This window comes from Motacilla alba, chromosome 3 (assembly GCF_015832195.1).
Source record: "Motacilla alba alba isolate MOTALB_02 chromosome 3, Motacilla_alba_V1.0_pri, whole genome shotgun sequence".
Lineage (NCBI taxonomy): Eukaryota > Metazoa > Chordata > Aves > Passeriformes > Motacillidae > Motacilla > Motacilla alba.
This window is the reverse complement of record NC_052018.1, coordinates 86,430,604-86,454,011: the sequence shown is the minus strand read 5'-3', so window position 1 is coordinate 86,454,011 and position 23,408 is coordinate 86,430,604. Positions and strand designations below refer to the sequence as shown.

At 39.9% G+C, this 23,408-nt stretch overlaps 1 protein-coding gene across 5 annotated transcripts in view; it reads left to right on the top strand.

Moving 5' to 3' along the window:
* The window catches only part of TTC7A (tetratricopeptide repeat domain 7A), a 168,553-nt gene that overhangs the window by 62,097 nt on the left and 83,048 nt on the right, over positions 1-23,408 (top strand). For all 5 annotated transcript variants that reach the window (XM_038133631.1, XM_038133633.1, XM_038133634.1 and 2 more), the window contains 4 exons: positions 2,176-2,293; positions 8,240-8,297; positions 11,665-11,737; positions 18,225-18,385. In XM_038133631.1, coding sequence (XP_037989559.1) covers positions 2,176-2,293; positions 8,240-8,297; positions 11,665-11,737; positions 18,225-18,385 — 410 coding nt within the window. The remainder of the gene's footprint in view (positions 1-2,175; positions 2,294-8,239; positions 8,298-11,664; positions 11,738-18,224; positions 18,386-23,408) is intronic.

Below are 23,408 nucleotides of genomic sequence, written 5' to 3'. Positions count from 1 at the left end.
GTTGTTCATTGGTGGTTTTTGTTTTTTGGGTTTTTTCTACGTGGCAAGTCATGGCCCTCTTCTTCCACTGTCCTAGGCTCTGGTCCAGGACACATTTCAGTATGTGGCAGGGAAGCTGGTAGGGCAACTGACAGGTTAAGAAATCTCCTGAAACAAATCTCGCTCTTCCTGGTGTGGTCAGAGTTTAAGGGTGTTATCTCAACATTGCTGATGTAGGTGGGACTATTTCCAGTGGTTTTGGTAGGCTTTGGATTATACCCTCAAAGACAGGCCTTGCAGTTTAGTTGGCGAGTCCCAGAATTCTGCAGGAGGTGTTCCTGTGTCAGTTAGTGGCTTCAACAGTCACAGCTGATGGGGCAATGAGCAGCACTAATGCTTTCATAGTGCTTTCAGGAAAGGGTTTGATGATAACATATGTGTTGGTCATTGAACTGACTTGAGGTTTCAGAAATTGGGGAATAGTTGTTCTACATCTAGTTTGAATTCTGTGGCCTCAGGGAGTTGCACTAGTGGGAAGAAATCCAAGCAGTGGAGATTTGCTTCTTCACTTGCAGTTTTCAGCCTTTCTTCAGGTTTATGTTAAAAGTAATTTTCTTCTAATGTTTGATATCATCTAATAAATCCGGGTTGTTTGTTTATGAAGCCATTAGCTAATGTTGTCACCTGAATGTTTTCAAGTGATGGGATTAGGAGGCTCATTGACAGGATGCTACATCAAGTCAAGTAGATTTTGTTCATAGCTAGTGTATTAACAGATCACTGCAGAAGGCAAATTTCTTGTCTGATGGTGCATTTTAATTCCAGGTTGTTATGGGTGAGTCATTTTAGATGTTAAGGAGCCATGAGGTGCTGAAGTCTGGCAATGCTGAGTATAAAGAGGGCACGCATTCACAGTACTTGTGTATAAACTAGCTGGATTTCCAACAAAAAAAGTACTTTCTCAAAATTAAACAACCCCATCCCATAAAGTCAATTGTGATGTAATTAAAGTTTCCAAAGGGAGGATTTGTCAGATAGTGTAATGGTGTCTGCTTCTTGATTAGGAATGACTCTGATTATGGGTGACAGGATCTGCATACTGTCCTGTACAGAAATGAGATCTTCCTGTAGGCTCTATCTTTCAGGCATGACTTATAAGTTTTGCCAGTGTCTCTCCAATCTACACCTTTCAATGTATATACAGTGTACAGGTCTTAGTCTTTTCTCGTTATAATAGGTGAGTGATATTAATGAGAGTTTAAAGCTAAGAATGAGAAACACTCAATTCTGTAATAATATTGAACTTATTCTTTTTATTTAAAATTGCCAGTAACTCAGATTTTACAGATGCTGATAGATATGTGTTGAAAGGAAGGTTGTGGGGAGCAGTTTGTCATGTAGTAGAAGAGACCAGCTTACATATTTCATCACTTTGGAGGCTGATCTTGAGAGATTGTGACTGCTCTCTCCTCCAATTTCTATCTATAATATAAAATGCATTTTCAAGGAAATTGTGTCTTTGCAAAAGATGCAGAAAGTGATTAGTGCAGCCAGAGCTGCCAAGGTAGTGTGTTAGTTCAGATCAAAATTTGTGTCCTGATATTTCTGCGTCCTTGTGGCAACAGAACTTCAAGCAGCAGCTGAGAGCTTTCAGTGAAGTTAGTGGTTTCTTGTTTTATTCCAATGTTTTAAAAGAAAGTAAAATTTGCTAAGGTTTAAAAAAATCAGACAGCAAAACTGAATGGTTTTCCTTTGCAGGAAGAAACCTGTTAGACCTTTCAAAGCCCTACTAGGATATCATATAAGTAGTTCAGCTGATCCAGCGTTTGCATTTTGGACTGCATGATTGAAATGTGCCTGAAGGAAACTATAAAATAAGATAGTGTCCTTGATTAATCTTAAACATCTGGAGAGAGCTTGGGGTGCAAAACCCAAACTTTTAAAAGTTTTAAAAGTTTAAAACTTTTAAAAGTTTTAAAAGTTTTAAAAGTTTAAGTCTTTTTTAAAACTGTGCATGTGCACTAAGGTCTGCTAATCTGACCTTCTACATTCTCCTTTTTATGAGTGTTCACTGGGGTCACTGAGAGTCCTTGTGTGAATGGCTCTCAGATCACTTGCAGGTAAGGCTAATGGTGAATTTTATTGGAGGAAAAAATAGAGGAAATGCCTATAAGTCTCAACCTACCTCTTTTGCAGCTAGAAGAAGGAGAACACTTTGCTAAAATGGTGATAGACCTGGGTGAGGATGCTGGAGAGTCCCTAGCAAAAGGTTACCTGGCACTGGGCCTGACATACAGCCTTCAAGCTACTGATGGTGAGTTACTTCTTTGTCAAGTGTGTTATATGGAGAGCATTTGTTCAAAGTCTTCAGTGCAAGCAATGAGAATTTATTAGAAAATCTGCCTTCAGTGCTGACTAGACATGAAAAACAATCAGATCACAAGATAAATGGGAACTGTTCACATGCTCAGAGAGCTGTCTTCTGTGGTATTAAAAGTGAAGTTATTAGGTAAAGGAAGAAATGCAGGTCATTACTTAGGGGGTGATAATCTGAGTGTAGCTGACAATGCTTGGTGTGTTTTACTTGAATATTTGTAATACATTTTTTCACTTAATTTACACAACAAAAAGTCAAACTTTCCATCTGTCTTCATATTTTTGTCACCCACTCATAAATCATAAAGAAATACAATCCAAGAACTGGAGTCAGAAATGCCTCACTTCAGTTCCTGGCATGATACTGATTCCCCACAGAGATTCAACCTCTCTGTGATGTCGTTTCTTTTACTTAGAAGTAAACAAGATAAAAATATCTACCTCACTGGTACATGTGGATGTTGACTAGAAACAGAACATTGAATGTAAGAAGTATTTTATTTTAATGCTACTTACTTAGATCTTGAATGACTGGACAAGGGGCTCCTGCAGATTTGGTGCTTTGTAGTTAGACGGGCTTGAAGTGTTTGGGAGAGTGCTAGCTAGCTCTGACCTTCATCAAACTCACAGGTGGGAACAGTCTTTGCTTATTCTGTGACTTCTAACATAGGTAGAACATATGTTCTAACACATTTTCTTTGAATAATGGCTGAGCTGGTGTGTTTCCTAATCATTTTGGCAGTTCTGCCCTCATGCAAGCAATGGCTTTTCTGTCATAGAGGTTCCATAGAAACAAACCAACTTATTCAAAGTTGATTCAGCAAAGAAGCCTGAATCAAAGCTAAAATTACTCTGTCATGTTATCATGGAATATGCAGGCCTTGCAACTTAGACCAGAATTCTGCAAGGCACGTGTCTGAGAAAGTGTACTTGTGCTCTTCAGTAGCATAAGTTGGTATAGTTTTTCAGCCAGCCATATCTGATCAGCTGTTCTGAGAACTGCTTTTCATCATGGAGGCTTACAAGCACTGCAGCTCTCTCCAGTTCTCCATTTCTCTGCCTCAGAGTAGTTCTCCCTAGAAAGTTCATGTCAAAAAGTATGTCCTTCCTAGCCTGAACTTTGTCATACACTTATATTTTAAGTCCACTAGGAATAGAGTTCTGCTTAACAGCCTAGTTTTTAAGGTGTTTTGTCTAGATGTCATTTAAACAGTTGTAAAGCTATACAAGATTCCATAGACTATTTTCAGGGATAGAAGGTTTTCTATGTCAGCCCCTTATGATCTCTTTGTAAACTTCAGTATGAAAAGAAGGTGGTTTCTAAAGAATAGAGAGAAATGTACTGTACTCTAGATCTAAAAATATTTTGGTGCAGCAAAATGTGAGTTGGAAACTCTTTTTCTGGAAATCTCTGAGTTTTCAAGACACTAGTTCAATATTGTGTCCTTTTTAATGTAAAACAAACAGTCTTCACAACAACTGCCTTGGATTATTTTCAGATTAGCCTCTGATTTATGTTTTGAAACAGTGGAATATATCTGCCTTCTCATCATATCTCTAGCCTTTAAGGCAACAGGACAAGTCACTCAGTTATTGGAGGGAAGTAGGAAGAGTATATTTCCATTTTGCAGATTATATTTTAATAAAATGGATTAAGTCCTTCAAAAGCATACATATGATGGTCATGAATATGGAACTGTGTTTCACTAGAAAATGTCAAATTTGTGCTAGCAAAACACTTTTCATTAGCATTGTTAAAAAATAGCATATGACAGTGAGGAAGCGAAGCTAGAACATGCTGAAAGACAGCAGTTCTGTGATGTAATCCTGCCTCATGTTGTCAATCTTGCTTATCATTGTATTTATACCAGTTCTTACTGACATATGCAGACAAGTCAAACATCTATGTGTGTGTATATGTGAGATTCCTGTAACTTTCTAGTTGAGATGACTTTCAGTCAATCAGTATTTTCAATGGTAGCTAAGGAAAGCTAAGGAAAGCTTTCAGCCTTCCATCCAAGTTAGACTTTCTTATTTAATATAACCTTCTAGCAATTATTTCTCCTCCTGTGTGACAAAGGCACTGAAGAGTTGCATTAAAGCCTTTTTTTGTGATTTGCAAAAAGCTCCTGTAGGAAGTAAGATTTCCAGAAACTTATGCTGGAAAGCTTCCTTATTCTTAATGTTTAATTACATGTTTCTTGAAATAAGTTTCACTGAAGTAGCTGAAAGATGTGTCCTCAGAGGAAGTCATTGACACTTTTATGCTTTTGCCTCAGTCTTAGAAGCCCAAGCCTTCTGTGCATAGTTAATGTCCATTTTCTGCTGATCAGTTTCCAATGCCAGTTGTCAATGCCAACAGCAAAACCATTCATCTTTCTCCCACACTTGAGTTTTGACATAAGCTGTATTGTCAACTTTTACTTGCTTAGGTCTGGTGGAGAATTCACTGAAGACAGGGAAAGGTGACATGAATTTACCAAAGGCTGAAGAGGAAAGACTAGGTTGAGAATGTATTGTGAAATACAAGTGCTCTTCTTACCTCACATCACCACCTCATGAATTGTGAAATCTTTGTAGATGTAACAGTCCGTCATTCTTTTTTTCAGAGAGGAGTGTGCTATATCTCTGTTTTCATGTAGAATTTTGGTAGAAGGTCATGGATCAGAGACTGAATGAGAAACTCATTCCATCAGTCTTTGTGGATTTTACAGTCAATGTACTGACAGCACTGGTTAATGTTAAGCTCCCCCCCTCCCTTACTAAGAAGTGAATAAATTATTAGTGAACAAACTTAGTCTTTCTGTTTGGAAATAACAGTGCATGCAATCTTCAATTATAATTCTGAGTGCTAAAACTGTATGTTGTGCCATATTAGATGTCTTAACACAAGGGAATAGTTTCTGAAACTCAGTGATATTTGCAAAAGGGTGCATGCATGTCGGTGTTGTAGTTTGGATCAGAAATTTATTTATGAAGTCCATTTATCTGTCATCACCACTTCTTACATTGTGATTCACATAAAGGAACAGTTTTGCACATTACAAAGTGAACTCTTTACCACAAAAAAAATGTTTTACATAAATAGACCTGACTGTGCTTCAGCTGCTAATGGTGCTCAATCCATTGGACAAGATTGGAACTAGGTTCCTGTCCCCGTGTTTGTAGAGTTGATTCTGATCCTTGGCACTGTGTTTCATTCCATGCATTCACTACTCCTGCTGTGTTCTGTTTTTTCTAAGACAGAACTTGTCCTCCTTTGTTTTTAAATGTGATCCACAGCTTTGTATTTAAATACAAAATACTCCTGAAGAACCTATTGAATTTTAGTAAGGCTGAAGCTGCTTTAAAAACCCAGAGTGCTTCAGAAAATAGGACTCGGGCTGCTCAAGTGGCATTTGCAAAAGCTCCGTGTCTTACGGGTTTCAGAAACACCCCTTGTGCCACTCTCCCATTGGTCAGGCTGCTTTTGGAGCTTATTTTAATCTTAGTAATAAGTAATATTTTGTTTTAGTTGATGGAACTGCAGCAGCCATGCTCACAGGAAGTAAAGTTGGGTAGGGACTGAAGAATTCTTTGGTGCCATTGCCCTGGGAGAATGGAGCACAAATTTTAATCAGACCCACCAGATTCTGTTTCCTTAGTGCCAACTTTTCTTTGTCTGAAGTGAGAGCTTCTCAGTGATACAAGTGGCTTGCAGATTTCTTCAAATAATTTAGGGGTAGGGCATCTGCAACATCTTTGGGCGGCCTGTTGCAGAGTCTTGCCATCCTCCTAGTAAAGAATTTCTTCCTGTATATAATCTAAATCTTCTGTCTCGTAGTTTAAAACCATTACCCCTTGTCCTGTCTTTATAGGATCTGGTAAAAAAATAACTCTGTCTTTCTTAAAAACCACCTTGAAGTATTAAGAGGGTACTGTAAGGCCTCCCTTGACCCTTCTCCAGGCCGAAAAATGCCAACTCTCTCAGCTTTTCTATATAGGAGATGTCTCCCAGCCCTCCAGCCATTTTCATGGTCCTTTTTTGGGATTTGTTCCAGTGGAACCATGTCTTCTGTTGTGATGCCAGAGCTGCACACAGCATTCCAACTTTGTGGTAGCTGAAGATGCAGTCCATACTGTGGGAGGTGGGAGTCACATGCTGTTTCCCAGTAATGCAGAGGCAAAGCTGACTAGTTGTAGCGTAATCGCATCATTTCCACAACATATTTTGTATTCTTTCTGACTACAGACTGAGCATTAGTCAAGTGTCTTAACAGGTGGAAGCTCGAAGTTCTAGCTTTTCCATTTGGTGTTTAATTTGAGGGACAAATGGTAACATTTCTTTCAGTCTTTCTTATTGTGTGATATCTTCAGAATTGCTATGTAACTTAAAAAATGGTAGTTTCCATGAGAAACAGAATGTCAGATTTTTTTTTTTTCTGTAGGGATGTTTATAGGTACGATCAAATCCTTTCCAATGGCATATTGCAGAATGCAAAGACACTTCAAGCATTTTTGTTTACATCAATCTTGGTTATTTTTTTTTTCCAAATTTTCTTCCTTTGTTACCTTTATCCAGTATTTTCCAGCCTTATTTAAGGCTACTGAGAGTGGTGTATTTTTAATAGATGCTGCATTTTACATGAAAGTCCATGTCTTTAAATTTATTATTGAAAATACAAATTTTTGGTTCAGTTTTTTATTTTAGAGTAGGTTTTGTGGCTTGAGCAAGTTCTGATCTTAATGATTAGGAAATCCTGAAGATTGCTGTTCCTCCCAAATGAACCCGGTGTTCTGAAGAACTGTTGGGAGATGTAGAAATAAAAAAGGACTGATCACTGTAGCTACTGCAACAAGTAATTTACTTACAGAATTTCACTCACTGGCATATTGCAGAATGCAAAGAAACTGGTTACCTTTGCAGGTCTTGCAGAAGAACACATCTCTTTTCTTCTTAATAACTTTTAAGAATACTTGAATTTCACTGGGTTTGTTGCATTATTATGTACTACTTAGTAACTTTATATTTTGGAGCATACACTGACTTGATGTATCAAATCAGATACATTCATGGGTGATGTTTGCTGGTGGATTAACTACTCAGCGCTTCCTTATGCTGTTGATCACCAGCTCTCAATTTCAGGATAGGCAGAACAAGAAACAACTGCTGTGTAAAATCGGAAAACCTAAGAAGCAGAACAAGCATCACTAGGTTTCCTGGTGTTTTGGATCTGAGAAAGCCATGTTCTTTTAAGCTCTTCCTCTGTTCCTGTTGATCTTGATGATGGTATTCTTATGATACCCAGGTATAAAAAGAGCTTGATTCTTCTCTTCCTTTTCTGGTTTTAGATAGGAATTAATTTATACATTGATACATGTGTGTACTGGGCAGGATCCATTAGTCAAATAATTAAAAGGCATGGCAGAAGGGCATTAGTGGCTAATGCCACATCTGGAGTAACCTAAATGTCTGTTGTGGTCTCAAAAATGGTGGTGTTTTGTCACAGAGCTGTTAGTGTGGCTGCTGGTGTTCCCTTTTCAACCTGCAGCACCCTCCTACATGAAGAGGGTGGTGGGGCAGTCTGTACCTGAGTCAGAATGTGATGCAGGTTACTGCTTGTAGCATTTGCAGCAGTCTGGCTGAGGGCCTGTTACCTTCTTGGTATCTAGTTAGTGTTTGACCCCTTCTCCCAGCCCCCTTCAGTGGCATATGTAAATAAAAAATGCTTCAGTATTTCAAACAAAGGACATGAAATAATCTTTAATAAAAATGAATTTGAAAATTCTGTCAAAATGAGATTTCCATAGTGTTTATGTTCCCAGTTTGAATACTTTATACATTTGTTTATTTGATCTGAAACACTGAATTAATGCTTAAATGGCATTGTATCTTGTCCTACAGCTACTCTAAAGAGCACTCAGGATGAATTAAACAAGAAAGCACTTCAGACTTTGGAGAGGTGAGTAGGAATTTGCAGATACTTGCTTTGTGCATTTTTTTTCATTAATTCAGAAATATTTTTCTTTTTATATTTCTTTTTCCTCTGTGTAAGGCTTCCGTGCTGGAAAATTTGAAAACAGTTCAATAGATTTCAGCAGTAGTCTGTCAAAACCATTTTTGTGATGGCTAAATGCAGTGATTATTTGATTGAATATCCAAGGTAAGAGTACTGTTCTGCCACCTTACAGAAAAAACCTTAGCCCCAAATTAGCTGCAGTGTGATCTACAGTGCTGGGAGATGCAGCTTCCTCACATGATGCCAGCTGGCAGACGTGGCAAGCTAATTTTGTCTCAATTCCTGTGTGAAGCGGGCTTAAAATCCTATTTCCGTCATGGTGGGGAAGTACCTCCACCATCAGGATGTAGGCAGCTATGGGGAGACCTGGCACCAGTGCACCTAGGGGAGAGAATAATTGCTGTCCTAATGAGTGTTTACATGAGCTGTTGTTGGAAGAGAAGGGTCCAGAGCTAGCGGTACAAAGCAGGCACCACTCACCTCTCCTTCATCCCCATATTTCTGGGGAAAACTGATACAGTGGTTCCACCCTGGAAGCAACTGCGAATTACATTCTTGTGCAACTACAGTTGAGACCTCAAGTCCAGCTGCTTGATTTAAAACCCTTTTTTGTCCATTCTGTGAGGTAGAGCATTAAGGTGTGAGCTTCCTGACTCTGTTATGATTAAATTACACCCCCCAAAGGACACTGGGAGGTGTTCAGGCAGTTATTTACATTTGTACCATTACATTCACAATTCACAACCCACTGTAAATGTAGATGCCTACAAACTATAGATAGCAATTGAACAGAAGTTCATGTGGTCTAAGTCTTGGGCTGAAGGATCTAATTCTGAGTTTATTGTGGTCATAGTTACATAAGTGAAGAGAACTTGAGATCTCTGATGTCTCAAACTACAGGTTTAACAATTTGAACAATGTTAAAGGATCTTAGCTGTTTTGCTAATGCTGACTAAGAAGGAGCCCATCATGTTTGTCTTATACTGTTTTTGCAGGGAGTGCAAGAACTGAAACCACAGATACAATTCTGGGTATTTATCTTTTGGAGATCCGAGAGAGAAACTTCCAGAAGCCATTTATTCATTCACTGTTTGGATGAGGAGTGTACTTTTAAGTCACACTAGTTTGTGGACTCCAGTGTCGTACATTAACTGCTGACCAATTTTAAGGAATTGTGGTGGTGCGCTGCTTTTAAACTTCCTTGGTTTTTTATCCTGTGACCTTTCCTATTGGCTGTGACTTGTTTTCATGGTATCTTAACTCTACCTAGGAGGCAGACAAGCTTCTAGCCAAACACTAGTTACTCAAATGTCAGCCAACAGGAATGTGATAGTGAGCTGATTACTAGTGTTTTCTAAATGCCTAAGTTTGGTTTCCTTCCTTTTTGTACCTTCCTTGTTTTTTGCCTTTTTTTGAAGAACCTGTATGATCTCTCAGGCCATGGTTTGGCCTGTAGTCATCTTTGTAAGGGGCCTTTTCAGCTGGAAGATTGCACCAAATGTTTTTCTAATTCCTTCTGAGGAAAATGAGCCGTAGAGTAACAATCCTTTGTTTCTTTCCAAAAGCACCATTAATATTGTCTGCTATACTCTTTTGAACTTTCCCCTGTTATTTATTGCTGCAGAGGCTACTGAAGGTTTCACAAGAGACACTTTGTAAAGGGGTGTCTCACCCTGTCTAACACCTGAGGGCATAGTTCTATCTCGAGGAGTTTTGTTGTTTGTTGCAATTTTTGGGGGTTGGGGATTTTTTTTTTGGTGGGGAGATTGTGGCTATTTGGGTTTGGGAGGTTTTTTCTGTTTTTGAAGTGGAAGGAGAAATTAGTAACTCACCTGTACTAATGACATGTTGATGTCTTTGGCATTACTTCAGAACACTTGAGTGCCACCTTGACTTACAGAGTTACAGGACATATTCAGTCCATACTAAATTAGTTTGTTCTAGAGCCATTAGTTATAAAAATCAGCTTCAAAATCTTCTTGCTCACAGGCCAAGATGGTATTTGAAAAGTGGCTGCCATTAAAATGGTGTGTGGTTTGTTTCCTGAAGGAATTCTTTCATTGCTACTTGTTTATTATTAGCAAATCAATAGTTTTGGCATGGATTTTAGCCACAAGTGTTGTCAGCCTGTCGTTTCTCCCTCATAAGGACATTAATTGTGCTCACTTTGGGCCTGGCAGTGCAGGTGCAGGTTTCCCTGGTGTCCTGGAATGCAGCCCAGAAAGAGGTCAGGAATGTTAATTGGCTATGAGGGACCTTCCTCTTCCCCATTTCTCCCATGTGGAATGACTTGCCTGTGCTGCAGAGCTGTGAGTGAGCTCTGAGTCCCAAGGGGAGAATCCACTGGTTCCTGGGGTGGGCTGCCAGGTAGCACGAGCTGCTGCCCCACCTTTCCTCCTAGGTGGGGTTCTCCAAGACACTATCCCATCATTGCCTTGGTTAATGGCTTCTCCACAGGCTAGCAAATTCAGACTGCAATTTTGTGCCTAGCATAGTCTAAGAGGGGACAGTTCTGCCCAGGTTGTCCATCCCTGTTCCCTGCCTTGTACAAGACCCTGTTAAGGGCCTGCACATCTGGTTCTGGAGACACTGCAGCCTTCTCTAGCCAAGGCTTCACTTCAGTGTAGTGCCCGCTGCCTGCTGTGGGCTGGAAGGGAGTATCTCAGAGTCCAAGCTTGACAAGTAAGGGCCTTGGTGTTGGTCCAGGCGCAGCTCCTGTCATCAAATCATTCCTCCCTCAGTGTCTTCCCTTTCCAAATTAGGAGTCTGCTGTCAAAAATTAAACTAGAAGCTGCAGGGTGGAGAATGTTTTGTATGCTTGAGCATCAGCTTGTGTCACAGGCTCCTGATTTTAGTCCTCGACATGCTCATAGTGACTACTTTTTCAGTGCTAATCTAACCCTCTCTTAATGTTTGAAAAGTGTCAGTATAGGAACAAGTTAGACAACTATGTTTATCACCTGAATTAGTTAAAATAATGCTTTGATAGGTTTGTTATGCGCTCAGGGCTACTTTTTCCATAATAGTTATCCAAGTTCCACAATATTAAGTGGCATTTGATAAAGGAGCATGTAAGTTGTATAACATCCTGGCAGCTGTGTTTCTCATACTTTTTCCTGGGATTCTGGCCTAGCCAGGCCAGCACTGTTCTGCTTTTTGTCTAGTTTCAGTGTGCTCCCCCATTACTGGACTAGTTTTCTATGGGGGAAGACTGGGTTTTGTTCTGTGCTTATGTGACTCATGGTGAAGGAGTTCTGCAAAGTGCAATTTGACAGTCACTTTTCTTTGTCTTATGTGGTCGTCCTTAAAGAGCACGTGACCTGGCCCCCGAAGATCACCAGATCATCCTCTACCTGTCACTGCAGCTGGCTCTTGTCAGACAGGTATGTGAAGTATTTGGAAATCACTGAGTCATGGGAGGGTGGAAGGACAGTCCAGTTGAACAACAAGACCCAGGCTTGCTAAACAGGGTCCCTTCCTTCCTGAATTGTAACCGGTAACAAGCAGTCAGAATATGTTTATGTAAAATACTTTTTAATTCTTACTCTAAAAATAATAATTCTGCAGCACATGGAATGGCCTTCCCTAGGGAATGTGTTCAGCTCTAACTCCTGAGCAGTCTTGGAGCAACCTTGTATGTGTGGGATGAGCAAGTGTGTTTATTCCTGCTCCCTGGTGTCCCGCTGTGTCCCGCTGCAGGCGCTCCAGAGGCTCTCCTGTTGTGCCCGGTTCCGTATCGTGCCAGATCATGCACAGGATTGCTTTATTCCAAACTTGGGCACGCTTGATGCCAGGCTTTGACGCGTGCTGGAGCTCTGCAGCGAGTGGGATTAGTTGGCATTTGAATGCTGCTGCAGGTGTTAACTCATAAAAATGAAGCTGATCAGAAAATGCTCTGCACTGCCTTTCAGAAAAAAAAAACCCTAACCACTTGGGCTGTGCTTTATTTTTCTGCCCATTTTTCTTAAAATTGGGGTGTTGTATTTCTCTGTCCTTTCTGTTTAAAAGCTGAAGTCTTTTTGGAGCAGCTTCTGTTTTTTAAATACCTCTTTAGCTAGATTTGAAATTTCATCATTGTAGTTTCTTTCTTTGGCAGGCCTTCTGCTTGCTGCAGTTTTCTCTCCTTAGTCTACACTGTGGAGTTGAACAGTTGCGTATTTCTTACTTTCCTGAGCTAATTAGGGGAGCTGTGTGTTCATTAGGTTAAACTAATTGTTCCAAGAGAGCACCCTCTTGATAATGTCACTTTTGTAACCCTTTCATAATGAGAGCAGTGTGCTGTGAGCCTGCAATAAGAAAGGATAATTAAAATGGCTTATTTAACTTTCTCATCTGCCTACTGGCTGCTTTATGATGCAGTTTGCTCAGGGTCTTGCATTAAAAAACACCCAGCTACCTTTTTTCTCTCACAGCTTTTGCCTCGTAGGGAGATAGTCTGATTTGCTGCCTCTTCTGCTTGCCATGAGTAAAGCATTGAAATATCCTGAAAAACAAAATGAAATTTTTTTGTGGTCTTTTTTTTTGTTGTTGTTGTTTTCACTGTTACTGGCATTTTAACTCATTACCCTTTTTTTTTCTGGTTGTAGTCTGTCTTTGCAGTGTCGTTTCATCTCTCTTGTTGCTTCATTTCCCTTCCCTCCTGTTCTTTCCATTCAGTCTCTTGTCCCCGTGTTCACTTTCCTCTTTTGTCTAGTTCACCTGTGTGTTTGCATCCTTGATGTTGTGCCAGTCGCCTCTGCTCCCACAGCTGTGTGATCTCAGTGTAGTGTGTAGTGTCAGCCTGACCCCTGCGATGGTGCTCCTGCTCTTCTCCCATCAAGTGGGATATAAATCTTTAACGCATGCTTGGACAGAGAGGAGATACCTGAGACATCTTTATTTTTAGACTGCTGTAAAATACCCTACTCTTCTTTTGCCAGTTTACTTAATGATAAACATTTGGTAATGCATTTTTAATATCCTTAATTATTTAAAGTATCTAATATATTCTCTTTCTGATTAACTGAAAGGTAAATGATACCTTTTTTGATAGATTGCATTAACTATTGAACATCACAGTTAGGGCTTTCATGAGGCAATGCTATAATACCAATAAATCAGGCCTTTTCTGCATAGTAGGTTATAATATAATACCTCAATGTTTTTCTCAACAAATAGGCCTTTTTGTTTCCATAGTCAGAGTCAATAAATGAGGTAACTGTACCCAGCATTGAAAAATATAGGTATCAGCTTGCATAGATAAGAGAGTGTTTTCATGGAACAAAGCAAGAGAGGCAGCTGACCAGTAGAGTGCCAAGCAAAGCTGGAGCAATTCATCTTCCTTGGAAGGCTGTAAAACATTTCCAATAGTGCTTGTCTCTATCACCACTGGGCAAGGTAAAGGGGAAATGGAAAAACATAAGCATCCCTCTGACATGAGATGAGGATGTGACAGAGGAGGAATGGTTATAAAAGGTTCATGCAGAGTTGGCATTTGAAACCACCAGAAACCAAGATAAAAAATGATAATGAGCTTTGTATGTGTGCCTATGTCTTAAAGACCACTGGAGTCACTGGGAAGACCGGGAGGGTCTACATCAGCCCCAGAGTGTTTTAGTGGATTTTTCAGCCAAACACAGTGTAGAATAACCTGGAGGGTCTCTCAGTCTGGTTTTCCCCCTGACCTGAAGTGCCTGGAGGCCGAGGTCTGTACCTGCAGCAGTGGATATCTCCACCTGCAGTGCCTGGCTGGCAGCTGGCAGAGCCCAGTGACAAATGAGACTTGTAGCTCCCAACTCTCAGTGGCTGGTTCGGCTGCTTCTCCTGTTTCTGTGGTAACAGCACTTGGATCAGCAAAAACAAGGTAGAATGAACATTTTAAAGCTCACTGATTTTAATCATAGCATAGTCTAAGAGGGGACAGTTCTGCCCAGGTTGTCCATCCCTGTTCCCTACCTTGTACAAGGTTGTCCATCCCTGTTCCCTACCTTAATGCATTGCCTTGTTTTTTAAAAAGCAGACCAGTTTCTATGGAAATGACTCTCTAGAGTCAGCAGCACTCTTGTTAATTTTAAGTGTTGAATCCGGTTTTTTTGGGGGTGGTGTTGTTTGTGACCTTGACTGCCGTATAAATCAGTATTGAATATGTAAAAACAACATATATAAGCATCATGCCATTTTAATCCTTGATTAGATCTAACCTTTCTTTTCATGAAAATGGGAAGGGAAAGATGGCTAAGGGTCAGCAGCTGAGCACTGTAGGTCTCACCAGTTTCCTGTGGACTTCCAAGAGACCTCAAGTTTCAAGTGGCACTATTCAGAAAACACCTACTTCCTTCCCAAGTGTCTGGATGTACAGCTAAGATAAACATCAGTTAAAAGGCCAGAGAAAATATTTCACCTGTTTTGCCCAGTTTTTGTTTGGTTTCAAGGAGGAGAGACTGCAGTCTGCCCAAAGAGAGGAGCTCTGTTTCAGGAGGTATTCAAGAGGCGGTTCTTTCAGTGACTGCTTGGATGTAGGTACTTCAGGTCTGTCTTTTTCCCAGACCACCAGATGCCTCCTCTGCTGAACAGCAATATGCTGCTTTTCTGCCTACATCCTAGCCTGGATAGTTCTGGTGATCAAGAATGGCTTGTAGGAAGAAGTAAGTAATAACCCATAGGTGTATACCTGCTTTCCTGAGGTTCTGGTGAACTGTAGCAAGTCTGTTTTCCATGGAAGCTCTTGCCAGTCAGTAAAGCTTTCTCCTTTCCATGCTATAAAAAGAGATGGAGTGGGTAGTTGTAATGGTTAATTAAGTGTAACTGTCAACTGATGTGAAATTATAAGGCCTGAAAATTCCTCATAAGGGTTCCTGTTTCATTTACCATTTAAAATATCCAAGTTCAGTCTGCTGTTAGGAAGTATTTTTTACACTCGCTCTGTTTTCCTTTTCCTTTTTATACCTGTAATTACGATGTACCAGCATTGTTTTTAAGGAGACACATAGCATTATTGAAATAAATCCTACTACATAAGAGGCAGCCTAAACAATCCATATTGTGGCATTATTTTGATAGTGCTGCAAGATGCTATTTCTGGCCTGCTGCAGCATCTTTGCTCACTAATCAGTGTGATGTGAAGATACCAGTGTGCCATGCAAAACATGTGGTATATTTGTTAACAGAATGATAAATCAGGGAACTGTAACTTCTTCTAGTTGTAGGCCCTACTTAGACTTGCAGTCCATCTGAAATAAGATTATTTTCAAGTGCAGTACTTGTAGGGAATTTTAAACTGGCAGCCTGCCTCTGATAAAGCCCTGACGTTTCAGGGTGCCATCTGGGATGGCACCAGCTTCCATCTTTCTCAAATTATATAGTTGCTTAAATAAAAATATATCTTTCAAAAGAAGTTTTGTGTTGACTGCTGCCAAATATCTTGCTTTTGTTGATCTAGAAATTTAGTTTGTATTTCATTGCATCTGGTCTGTTGTTGTTTCATATAATGCTTTCTGTAAAGGCATAGAGTTGATATTATTTTTGTCCACTGTTTCTAATTATGCAGCAGTACTGTGTAGGCTACTAAAGGTGTTACAGCACTAAGGAGTCTTATTGGACTCAAGTTAATAAATTAGGTGCCAGGGAAACATGATTAATTTTCAAAGCCAGCCATTGTCTGTGACTCTGATGGTACTAGAGGGAAGCGCTAAGTGAGAGGTAACCATTGCAGGCCCCGTGCTACAGAACAGAATTACTTTAGATGACATTTCTTTCAGCAGTATGTGGCTGCCTGTCCAGCAGACACGGTTTGCAGGAATGACCACAACTCACTTTTTTGCTGCTCTGTTTCATGTATGTTGCAACAGAGTCAGAGAGCTTCTTGGATGGCCAGCCTCTGTTAGGGGTGTGGACCTACCTGCAGTTTGATCCTAAGTAATTTTCAACACGTAAAGCAAGTCTCAGTTTGCATATTCTCACATGAGTAAGGTCAAGTACCCCTACAGTTTTGAAGTCCCTCAGTAAAGGCATTAGTCACAAGTGTTATTCTTTGCCTGATTCATACTAGCAGATTAGGATTCCCTTCCTAAGTCTTAATCATAGAATAGTTTGAAGAGGACCTTTGGAGATCACCGAGTTCCATCCCTACTCAAAGCAGGATCATCTGGAACAGGTTGCTCCAAGTTTCCTCCAGTAGTTTCATTTGCAGGTTTTCTTCTAATGAACTTTTCCCCAAACTCGTATTTTCTTTATGAGTACTTGTGCAGCTCTGAGACAGAGAAATAAAAAGAAATAGAAGGGGTTTTTAGTCCTGAGTGCAAGAAGTCTTGACAGCAGCTTTGTTTTAGTAAGTCAAATTTATATACCTTTGGTATATCTACTGAAGAACTTTGTGGACAAGCAGATTTGGGCCCACCACTGTCTCGTCCTGGCTCCAAGTGTCTTGTCATTGCTAGAATTTTTATATTGTATGAAAATGTGTTCTAGTGCTGAGGGAACATGGGTGTTTAAGCCAACGTGTTTACCTTTGCAGTAGGCTTTAATAACACATGTAGTTAAAGTAGCTCCACTGACAAGCAGTAATTCATTAAAGCTGAGCAGTCAGTCATGTATCCCAGTCTGAATCTAAGCCAGGACATTCAGCAGGTTTGATGCTGTGGGCCAGATGCCAGTTTGGGGTTATGTCTGGAGCAGTCACACTGATCTCCAGGCTTGCATGGAGTCACCAGTAATACAGCAGTTAAGTACCATGGCTCATGTGTGCACAGCAAGAGAGAAATGTCACTTGGACATTAAGATGAAGTTGTACTAAGAACGGAATATCCACTGCTCCCAGAAGGATACCTGGGCTTTAGGTAATCAACAACCTCTGTAGTAGCTGCAGGCGGTGTCATTGTTGCTTTCCTTACTTATGTGCTACTTGTTTGTGGAGGCGGTGGGAATTTGACACTGGTGGTATGCCAGGGTAGAAGAATGTGTGTAAAGCTTTGCTAGGTGGGAAGTTCTCATAGTAGGAAAGAAGGAACTACATTCTCCATCCGTTAAGGGAAGGAACAGGAAAGCATACATGAGGTAAAGAAATTTATACACTTTTATGCTTTGTTTTCTGCAGATTTCCAGAGCCACAGAAATGCAATAATTTATGTAGCAGTAATTTCAGACATTAGAGAATCTTTAAAGAAAATCGTCTACATAAAACTTACTAGTAAACCAATGAAAGAAAATCTGCTAAGAAGTTCCCTTTTGAACAGATAGCCTAAAATAGTGTACTGGATCACAAAGAGCATGTGATAGACTTGCATTCATTATAGATGTTAAGTTTTCTGCCAAGTGAGACTTGGTTCTAATAACATGCTGCTGCTGTGACTGTCAGGACTGCTCTTTACATCACTACTTGCAAATATATTTCTTTTTCTGACAGCATTTTAAATCTTGACTCTTTTACCCTTGAACATTCAAACTTAATTTTTATGTTCTTGATCTAAATCATGAAAGGCTTTTTACAGCCATTATGAGAGACAAAATGCAGCAGAGATGTGCAATGCTCACCCCCAGGTGAAGAGCCAGCCACTCATCCTAGAAAATGGAGCTGATAGTTGGGCATTTGTGGTGGATATGTTTACATCATAGAATCACCATGCCAAAGGATGAGGGAGTTGATGGGATCAGGTCTGCTGTTCTTGTTTATAAGCAGTGATTTAGTAATGCTGCAGACTTCTTTCTCTAGAATGTGTGGGTTTTTTTCAAGCGGTGCAGTCTGTTAATTTTGGCAGCCTGTTTTGATAGTAGAAGGTGCCTAAGCAGAACTTCTTCAGAATTTCTATTTACTCTATTTGTTCTTATTTTTGAGGTATAATGAAGGACTGAAAGAGTGATGTGTTCTCTTGTTACTTCTACCCCATCTCCTTCTAGATTTCAGATGCTATAGACCATCTTCAAGAAGCCCTGCAACTGTGCAAAGATGACATGAATTCACTTCATCTACTGGCCCTCCTCTTTTCAGCTCAGAAGCACTATCAACATGCACTGGATGTTATCAACATGGCTGTTGTTGAATATCCAGAAAGCTTTAGGTAAGAGCTGTTGCCTGGTGCCAAGCATCCAGTCAGGAATGAACTGCTCACTAGCTGTTGTTCTCAGTTATACACAAGGAGCCTGTTAAATCACATCTGTTACAGATGTGTCCATCTCCTCCTGAGGAGGACATTCTTTTACTTGAAAAGACTTCTGTCTTCACAGTCTTTCTGTAATCCTTACACTTGCTTTCCTTTCCAGTATTTGTCTTTCTGTATTGTGCTGATGGTGTTGTTTCCTGTAGTTTTTTGTATTTCACTTCAGATGTGGAGAAATGAGCGTGAGACAACTACAACAGTGTCTGTATCACAAGTAATTTTATACTGGGTAACTCCCTGGTTAAAAACAAATTTTTCTTGCAATGACCATTGTTTTCATGCTCATCTATGATACAATTTGCTGCAATATGACAGCTGGGGGAAAAGATCAGTTAAAAATCACAAGCTGTGATAATGTATAGCTGAGAGGAAGGACAATTTGCCTGCCTAGGACTAAGTTTGAATCAGCACAGACTTCTTGGAGCCAAAGGCTTCCACTGTTCTGTGTTTGACTCAGACCCTCATCCATCTGAGGGAGGTAAATTGAATTCCATGCAATTTACTGTCATGACCTTTCAAAACAATGAATCTGTTCTGTGCAAAAATTAAAGTTACTGTAGTATTCTCTGGTGATTTCATACTACTGAATTTCTCAGTCAAACTGCAGAAAATCCTATTGCATTTCTGGAAAACCAACTTTCATTTGGAATTGCCCGTGCTTAAATAGTGTTCTAAACCTGTGCATCATTGTCTTTAGATAGCCTGCATTCTCAGGAGCAAGAGGGAGCAGCCTCCACAGGTTTAGTCCAGAAGCTGAGCGGAATATTGTCTAAACAGAGCAAAGGCAGGTCACAGGAAGATTGAGACTGTGTAAATGTGAGCTTGAATGCTTTAGGATCTTTCAGCGCTGTATCAGCATATAATGTTTTTATTGCAAACTACATGTTGCCATTTAAAATAGCTTTGCTGCCTGTGTTTTTAAGGTTAGTTTGTGTATGTGAGGAGCTAAGACTGCACTTCTTTGAGAATGAAGTGGAAATTAATAATGGAAATGCTCTTAAAATGAAGCCAACTCTGCTCTTTAGATTGTGAACATAGGTATGACTGAAGCAGGAAATAGCCCAGTGGCTGCTGAATTGTAGTTTAGGGTTTTAAAGTAATAAACAAAGTAAAAACCCCTCATACAGTCAAAGGTCACATTGTACAGTTGGAGATCAGATGTTTGTTGAAGACTGCAAAAACACCTAAAGATACACAAGACAGAGGAAGAGGTTGTTTATGTCAGGAGAAGAGTGTTTGCCTTGTCCGATTGACCAACTGGTCCATCATGTTCTGGATCTTTCCCTCAGCAGTTACTGATTATTTATGTTTCAGGGGAGGACAAAACATAGCAAGCATTGTATGCAAAGTAGCTTGGAGGGCTGTTGGGTGGGTTCCTTTGTGCTGTCTGGTAATCTGATTTCCCCAAAGCTGAAAAGACTTTTTTATCTCTTTATTTTCTCTTATGTTGCTGTGAGTGCAAATTTTGATGTGCACAAAGACCTTTGCCAAGGAGTAGCTGAACAGGTTGTTTTTGCTAGAAACAATTAGTATTGATAGTGAAGGCCCAGGCTCATGCTTGCCCCTAGACACAGCCTTGCTAAAGTGTGTGCCCTTGAAAGGGCCCCTGTTTGCTCCTTGCACACACAGGGGGGTATAACAAGGCTGACAGTGAGACTCATTCACAGGTATGCATGCATGGAGGAGTAGGGGCTGGCTTCTTCCCTGTGCTGTGTGACTGCCCTGTCTCCATGTGGGTCTTTCTCCTAACCAGCCAGCAAATAACTCTCGAGTGAGGGAATGGAGGAAGAATGGCAGAGTTGAAAGGCAAGAAAAAAACCCAAAAGCTTAAAAAAGTAGAATTAAACAAGTGTTTCCGAAAAAAAAGGAATGAGAACCCAATAAGGAGGGGGAAAGCAAGAATAACAGAGTACATCTACAGTTTGTACCAAATTTGAAACCATTTTAGGCTTTCTAGTGCAATTTATGCTAGAAGGGCTTTACTGCTTTGTGAAACCTCTTTGAAGGGACAAAGACGTGATGCTATTGTGTATCTCCAGTTGCTACTGCCTTATAGAAACATGCTAATTTTACTACTGTATGGAATGACTACAAGATGTTTCATGTAAATAGTGTAGGCAAGTTCAACTGCATGATTTTAAAGCTGTATTTAAAAGTGGTTGATTATTTTTCCCAATTCACATTTATATGAATCAGGCAACTGTGTAATGTGGTGCCTGGGGGCTCCCTTCCTAATGACATCTCTTTTTGGAAGCACAGTTTGATGGCATGTATCAAAAAAGGATGATGAAAGCTGCATTAAAGAACCTTAGGGCTCTGTAGATGGCAGGAAAAAGAAAAAAAAAACAAACAGAGGCATTACCTAGATGTATATCCTAAATAAAAGAAAGAGTAAGATGTAAAAAATTAAGGACTTAGCTAACCCAAACTACAGCCATCTCATACTGTTTCCCTGGTCTCTGTATGTAATTAAAATGAGTTAGTTGCTGCTTTTTTTGTTTGTTTGTTTGTTTGTTGTTCAATCCTTTCATTACAAAATTTTAAATAAGAAATTTTTTAGGATAGTTCATGTAGTTGGCTGTTGGCTGAAGCAGTTGGAAAAAATATACTGCATTGCTCAGCTAACACACAACATCCTTTGGCATGAACTTCATGATACTGACCCAAATATGTCTGAAAGTGCCCCTTGTTCATGTGTTTAAACCTTTACTGCACATTTCAGAGATTGATGTGGTGCTCAGGGAGCAGAGATGTGAAATGTAGGCACTGAATACCGTGAAAGATGCAGTGGTTTGGACTGAGCTATTGAAGAGCTGAATATCCAAAAGGCACAAAATGAACCTAGGAAGATGACTTCTTGAAAGGTGGCATGTAGGAACAAATTCATTACATTCCAGTCAGTGAATGACTGAATTTGAGCACTTGAATGTACTGTCAAGCAATGACAGAGGAAAACTTCATAAAAGAAGAATGAGAGCCACCTATGCTGAACATATTGCAAGCTGGGCTGCGCCAGAAGAAATACACTGTCTTGCCATGACCATAAAAGATAGCAATAGCAACCTTTACATGGAAGGCATCATCTGAAAAGTTGTTGACACCTCTCTATGAGGTGAGACTGCCCAGGATAAAACTTAGTGATTTTGCATCCTGTCAATGATGGTATGCTTTTAGAAGAAGCAAATGAATGTAGTACCAACAGTTGACTTTGGTATATATTTTTGAAAGGACTATCTTCAGCATATTTGGGTAAGAAGACTCCTGTTAGCATCAGGTGTCTCTCCTCCAGGTCGGTAATTCTAATCATAAGCCTTTCTGAAGATGGGTTTTTGTAATTTTTTTTCCAGCTCAAAGGCCAGCCTTTGGGCAGTGTTCTACCTGAGTCTGGCAGTGATTACCTTCACAGGCTTGGCTCAGGGAAGGAATAATGTTAGTGAACACTCCTTTGCCCTCCAGATGAACTTCTTAAAGTAATTAATTGTTTATTTAGAAAAAAATTTTGCTTTTTAAAGTCTGTATCCACCTCACTGTTCTATGCAGAAGTCCTGTGGGTCTAGCAGCCTGCAAAATCCACCACAGAGCTTAACATGCTCCTTTATTTTCAGCTAGCAATATTTCCTCCTTCCAGTTTTGCTTGTATAAAAGTGTTTTTGCCTTCCTAATTCAGCCTTCTTCCAGATTACTGTTTTGCTCTCTGGTCATCTTTTAGCTTTAATTGGTTAGCTTCCAGCAGTGGAAAAAAATGAATGTCTATACCAAGTTGGAAATAGCATATCAATTTTATGGATACTCTATTGCTCCCAGACTGCTTATCCAAACCTATTCTGTTGTTCACTGGGTAGTTTCATGTCTCCTGGATGGCTCCCCATTACATTAGAACAATACAGTCCTCTGGCATAACATGTCATAACATCATCTAATTGCTGCCCAGTGTGATGGTGAATATTTTGTTAAATGATCGTGTCTCTGTGGCAGTTCTGCATGTTGCACAGGGGTTGTAACTCTCTTAAATGAACAGATGTTAATATTCCTTCTCTTTCTAGACTGTAAGTCACTCTTCTGTTGCTCTCAGAGTTTGTAAACTAGCTACAAAGAGAAATAACAAAACTTCTGGGAAGCACTGCTGTTCTGCACATAAAGACTCAAAAAGAAACAGGTGGGTTGGTATTCTGAAGCAATGTAGGTGTCAAATGCAGGTGCTTTTGTTCTACAAAAAGCTAGCACAAAGTACTTACTGTAAATGGAGTTAAAAAAAGGCTCAGAAGGCCAATAAATATTAAATGTGTATCTTGGAAAGCGTTTATAAAAAAGGAAGTAAGTTCTGCTTGGGGAATTGTGTGTTGTCTTGGTGTTGGTGTTGTTTTAGCAGAAATGGTTTATTTGTTACAGCCAGCCCTCAAAATATAAAGTTCTCTTCTAGACTAGAAGTGGTTTACTGACAGAAAATGTCCTTGATTTCATCACTGCTACATTAATTTCATTAAGGCCATGTGAAGTAATCGTCTGGCAAGATTTATTTGTCATAGTCTGGTGCAGACTTACTGTGGGGAGAGCTATTCTGTGGAATATAAGCAATGTCATTTACCAGGTGCTTCCATTTGCCTCAAAAAAAATACCCCAACCCTGATGTAAAATCAGGATCTCAAAATGCAGGATTAAACTATCATTTCTAGGTTGCATTCTCTTTATATTGCTTTTCAAGCTCTTTGTTGTGCATTGAAAATAAACAACTCATGCCTTTTTTGAGCCATATCTTTTTGGGCACTGGTAGAGTCCAGCCGTGCTGTTGTCAGCAGTGAAGTAGATCTGTGTTCTTGCCTATAATCTTCATGGAGAACACAGAGTCAGTTGTCCCTCAGTCAATGGTTTGCCTGCTTTTGTGTTGTGGCTGATCTGCACTGCCACTGTTAAGTGAAGACACTTG